Source organism: Tasmannia lanceolata, unplaced genomic scaffold (assembly GCF_043159265.1).
Source record: "Tasmannia lanceolata isolate RefF3 unplaced genomic scaffold, GAP_Taslan_0.1 ptg000002l, whole genome shotgun sequence".
NCBI classification, from domain to species: Eukaryota; Viridiplantae; Streptophyta; class Magnoliopsida; order Canellales; family Winteraceae; genus Tasmannia; species Tasmannia lanceolata.
In genome coordinates, this window is record NW_027518679.1 from 44,904,985 (window position 1) to 44,911,053 (window position 6,069).

General features: G+C 38.8%; 1 protein-coding gene across 3 annotated transcripts in view; it reads right to left on the reverse strand.

Moving 5' to 3' along the window:
* The window catches only part of LOC143874966 (ARM repeat superfamily protein), a 65,516-nt gene extending 61,574 nt beyond the window's left edge, over positions 1 to 3,942 (reverse strand). For all 3 annotated transcript variants that reach the window (XM_077376930.1, XM_077376929.1, XM_077376931.1), the window contains exons 1-2: positions 3,529 to 3,942; positions 1,992 to 2,101 (exon numbers count right to left, since the gene is read on the reverse strand). In XM_077376930.1, the coding sequence (XP_077233045.1) occupies positions 1,992 to 2,101; positions 3,529 to 3,669 (251 nt within the window). In that variant the 5' untranslated portion in view covers positions 3,670 to 3,942. The remainder of the gene's footprint in view (positions 1 to 1,991; positions 2,102 to 3,528) is intronic.
* Positions 3,943 to 6,069: the final 2,127 nt, after the last annotated feature.

The window sequence follows — 6,069 nt, forward strand, 5'->3', positions numbered from 1 at the left end:
AATCAACTCCCTAGGGCCCTTCTTTGTAGACTTCGTCGATTTTTTAGCCATCCTCAATATTGTCATGGCACTATTGCTATACTTAGAAACAACAATACCCACAGCTTAGATGCCCACTAGTTAATCTTATCACAACTGAGAGAAATGGTTTCAAAATCAAGAATTGAAGCAGTGTTAGATTGTGCAACCATAAAAATGGTACTAGCAAGGAGTAAGGGCTTCCCCCCAGTGGGCTATCTGCTTCCGCATCAAGGCTGGATGAATGGGGGAACTCAATCATCACCTTCCCTTTCTGTTTTTTAGGGGTAGGATCCCTATCTAAATTTTTGATTGACTTAAGGTTTTGAGCCATACCTTTGTTTGAAGAATCATAAGCGTCCCTCTTTGGTGCAAATGGCCAGAAATAGTACTCTATGTGATCTGGTTTCCGGCAGGGAATGCAAGTCTTCAACGCCAATCTGACTTGAGCATAACATCTAAAAGGAGGGCTCGGCCTGGAGGATGTTGTCACATTCGCCAATGGGCAGCAAATTCCACTAGCGGCACGACTTGCATCGAGGAGGGAGACGACTAAATTGAAGACAACATCGACGACTTACCAGTTTTTTATAATTGATATTTGTTATTTGATGTTTGAGACTTTGAGATGCGGCATGAACTTGTGTCTATTATTTTTAAGATTATTATCCAATATACACAGGTTTGGATGGGAAATAGATGATTAATATGTGACAAGTTTGTTAGCAAACAATTCATCTTATTATATTGAATAACTAATCATAGTAGTTTCTATTGAAATTAATGGATTAAAAAAAGGGCGGCCCAGTGCACGAGGCTCCCGCCATTGCGGGTCTGGGGAGGGCTAGATGAAATTAATGGATTCGAATGAAAAATGAATAATTGTCCATTTTATTATTCTCTGATTTCTTTATGATTTTTAAACTTTATATCTGTAATATGTATCTGAATGAATCTTATGATTTATGATTCAACCCTTATTATGATTTACGATTCAATTCCGATTTTCAAAACACGGGCTATAAGATAGAAAAGGCATAAATACCCCAAAATACTATCTAATTCCCATACAAGAAATAACCCTTATTTCCCACACTCCCCTCAAGCTAAGCATAGATTTCAATCATGCCCGGCTTGGATAGAATAAAATCAAAATCGGACTTCAGAACTCCTTTCATCAAGACATCAGCGAGCTGATGACCAGTAGGAACAAAGAGAAGACTTACCATCAGGATTCCTAAGTGTGCACTCTGAGCGAAGAATACATTCAGCTAAATTTTGATGGGCGTACTAAACCTAAATCAAAGTGGCTCCATGACCCGCATCGCAAGCGTCGAGGGGTGTTTCTCCGATCATAACACTCGAATTATCCTTAACTTTGCAGGTCCCTATAGTGATTGTGATGCGGCAAGGGCTGAAATCCAAGTTGATCATTGCAGTGTCTGATTAGTTTCTCAGACTAGTGTTGAGAAGTTGTGAGTTAAGGGTGACTCCCTCAACATGATTCCTCTACTTAGTGGGGAGGTCCTTCTCCCTGGAGATTTAGATCATTGTTTAAGGAGACTTTTAATGTATTGAGAAGAGTTAGAGTGTCCTTTCTCACATAACTAGAGAAGGAAATACTTGTTTCCATCGGTTAGCTAATTTTGGTAAGACTTGCACAGGATTGATGGTCATGAGTTGCCCAACTTGTAGTTTTCTTTTTCCTTTTTTTTCTTTGTATGCCCGTAGCTGCGGCTTCGGATGGCTTTTCTTTTTTTTTATAAAATCTCACTTGTTGGAAAATAATAATAATATTGCACTTGTTCAAAAAGGGGAAAAAAGAGTAACAAACCAATGCAAATTTTCAAAAGCCGTTCATGGTGCATCGGTATATGTTGATCATTATGGGAACATGGGTGCATAAAAGTAGTTTCTCAATATAAACTTCAGAATAAAAACAGAAGGGGGGAAGGAGGAAAATGAAAACATACAAGGAATCACGCCGATGCCTCCAGTAGCAACTAATGCTATTTTTGAAATATACCGAAGCATTGAGGCGGACATCTGTCTGAGAAGTTAAATCCTTTGCAGTGATTACTTCCTGCACTTACAGAAATCAATGTGTTACCATACATAAGTAGCCCCATTTGAAAAAAAATTTAAAAATGCAAAATAAAACATCATAATTCATGCAGACAAAGTAGGGTTCCATCTTAAGAAGTGAAAACAATGAACCCAAAAAAAAAACCTAGAAACTTCAGTGCATATAAGAAACAATAATACCTCCAAGTATAGCAATAGCAATCAACACAACTGCTTTTTTATTGAACGTTAGATTGCCAAGATAACTGATGGAAAAGCTGAGAAACTAAAATTAATAATAAATAAAGTGTGACATCAAAATGCATTGAAACAAACTAGAGTACCATCTTCTTTTTTTTCTTTGAATGGTAAAGATTTCATTCAAAAAAAAGACTGAGACGGTCAAGTACAAAAGCACGAAAAGGGAAAAAAAAAAGAGAAATACAAATTAGAAACAAAGAAAATCAAGGGGGCAAGAAATCATAAGGTTGAAAAGACGACAAAAGCACCCCATCCTTGGCCAACTTATCCGCCACCCGTTGGCCGATCTCCTAATATGACGGAAGGGGATATTGGTTCTCCCCACAGTATCATTTATCTCGTCAAAAAACTCGGCAAATCTCCAAGGGGGGACACGATCACCAATGAGCCAAGGAACTACATTGAGGGAATCCCCTCCTATCACCACATTTTCTAGGTCATCCTCCACCAACAATCTGATGCCTTGATAAGCCACACGTACCTCCGCCTCACTTGAATCTGTCACTCCAATAGGTCCTGCATAAGCCCACTTGAGATTTGCCCAGCTTAAGAAGCCAAAACAATGGAAAAAAAATCCCGGAAACTTCAGAACAGGTAAGAAACAATAACACTACCAGTATAGCAAAAGCAATCAGCATAACCCCATTTGATTAAACATTTGATCGCCGAGATAACTGACAGAAAAAACTGAGAAACTAAGGTCCTGTCTGGATTACAAGAAAAAACATTTCTGATGGAAATTATTTTCTTCTCACAATTTAGAAATAAATGAAATGATTATGTTTAATTTAGGGGACTTGCTACCATCCATTGCAAAAGGCATTTCGCAGATGGGCTGTTGCATGTGGCACCAGCCACCACAGCCCATCCGTGAAATGCCTTTTGCGAATGACGCTAGCAAATCCCTTGATTTTGAGGGATATCAACATAAATTGAAGGTCCCTCTAAATAAAAACTGAATAGAGTTGGGTCATGTTATCTCTGTTTGTGTGTAAAAAAAGAAAGAAATTTTAGAAATATTTTCCTTTCCAAACTTTTCTAAAAAATTCATGCAATCCAAACAGGGGACTAAAATTAAGAATAAATACATGGCAGCAGAATTCATACATATCTAATAAACATGAATCTTAACATTTATTCATGAAATCTGTTAATCAAAATAAAACAGCAAAATGGAAGATTTACCATGAGGCAAGAGCAAAACCCAGGTCTGCTTTCGCATTGCGAAAGGGCAGATTCCGCGGGTTTCCGCAAATTCGGGTCTGGGCTCAGTGAATTAGAGAGCAAAGAAAAGATTGTAGGAAGGTCTGATGCAGAGAGAGACATTGATTGAATCTGAGAAATGTCTGAAAAATCGATTGAATCAAAAGTAGGATAGAATGAAATGAGAGAGAGAGAGAGAGAGAGAGAGAGAGAGAGAGAGAGATGGTGACTCAGAAGGGAAATGGAGGGTTTATGAAGGAGAGAGGAGAAAAAGAGAGAAAGGAGGAATTTCTTTTTTAGGGTTTACTGAAGAAAGAGGATGAGAACGGTAAAGGAATGTGAGTGAATGACTGAATCAAGGAATGGGTACAGTTTTATTTCATTTCCCCTCTTGAGGGAGAGAGAGAGAGAGAGAGAGAGAGAGAGTGCAAAGGTACGAGAATTTATATGGTGTGAGCCGGTATAGTCCAGTATTTTTCAAAAAGTAATGTACGGCCCACATCATACGTCCGAGTTATACGATGTAAGACTGTACGGACGACACTGTAGGATGATCCAAACCGCCCATGAGATGGGCCACAACTGCCCAAAAAATCATTTCTACAGGATGATCCCAACACTTTCGATCAACAGAGGAACTGCATAGTATGGAACCTCTATAGTTGGGAGGGCTAAGATCATCCTATGGAAATGATTTTGGGGGAACAACCTATTTACGTTGTGTTCCATCACATGGACGGTTTGGATCATCCTATGATGCGGTCCGAACAGTACTTATTGAAAAATAAGGGACTATAAGGGCTTTTACAAGATATAAAATCTCCGTCCGTCCAAACCGTCAATTTTATGGTACACAACTTAAATAGGTCGTCCCTAGAAAGTGATTTCCATAGGATGATCCTAGCCCTCCAATCTTAAAGAACTTCATACTATGGAAACCGATATAGATAGAAATTATATGGCGCCGGACCTTCAAGTCCCTTGTTGGTGGTACTTCGAAAGTGGTCTGCTGTTGGATCAAACACCAAGTGTGGTACCACCCACAAGGGACTTGAGGGTCTGGCACCATATAAAAACTCCCTGTGTAGATAGAAGGATTGGGATCATCTTATGGAAATGACTTCTGAGGCAAAACCTATTTACGTTGTAGCCCATCAAATGAATGGTTTGGATCATTCGATGGTGAAAGTAGTTTTTAAAAATTCAAAATTGCTTCAATAGTTTCAAACTTAAAATGAAAATTTAGGCATTCAACTAGATTTGTAACATAGTTTCAAAACTGCACCGTGTCGTCATTGAATCGGCCGAGTCGACTCCCTTTTTACCTTAGATGCGTTATTGTCAGGGGCCATTTGGATACGCGGATTTTAGAATCCAAGATTTAGTTTGAAAACGGTGTAAAAGAGGGTTAATGACCAAGCTGTTGTATGCTGCCCTGACAGCGTTTCTTGAATTTTAAATAAGAAACCCAGGTTTTAGAAATCTCTCCCCTATCCTGAGATTTCTAAAACATGAAAACATGGGACGATCTGCTGCTCTCTTGCAGTTAGAAAGAAACGGCGAGAAATCGGAAACGATGGTTGGTCTCTTAGCCACGTTTTGATCCGCAACCGTGTAGATTTGTACATAAAAAAAAAAGTCACTCCCAGACTCGAATTCAATGTAAAAAAAATCTAAACATTAATATGATTATACACCATTCACTTATTTTTACTAAGTGATAAAAGAGATCAACCTATTCACATAGGAAGCGGCCTCACTATTGTACTTAGATAATTGAATCCAGTTGTAGTGTTCACTTGCACTTATACACTACATTAAAAAAATCTATTAACCCATTGCGGGGGGACATCAATCCCAAGAAATTCAGTCAAAAAATGACCTTTTTTGCAGTTTTTTGCTTGAATTTTGCTGGGAGGAGACGAGAACATGGAGTAGACAACAAGAAGACATCCTTGGTAGCCTCCAGGGATTTCATTCGTCTAATGACAACCAGGCAGAGGCTTTGATGATGTGACACCCAAAACCCAAGTGAAACCCTATAAAAGCCGGGCTATTGTGCAACCAAATAGAGCCTTTAAGATTTCATGAAGGAATAAGTAATGAGTGTCTCTTTCTAAGATTTCCAAGAAATAACACATCCCCCTAAGGTGGAAAATTCATGTAACTACCAGCTCGGACTTATCTAGATCACAACTGCATGCCAAACATCACAGCATTCAAACATAGTGGGTTATCTATCATAATTCAACCCATAAGGCACCATCTTTTCAAGTAGTGCAAGTGTCTAGTTAATGCTTTCCAATGCATGGTTTCAAGGTGAAGTGTATGCTTGTTAGTTTTCCAATTGCATGTACAAGGATTGGCCAACTTGACAATTGAAAGCCTATACCCAGGCACTCATAGATGCCATTTTCCACCCATTCTTTCCCAGGAAAACATGATTCAGGTGTAAAGGAAACGGATCCCAAAGAATCCTCACTGAAGTGAATTAAAGTGATAGATTGTAGTACGCTAACAAAA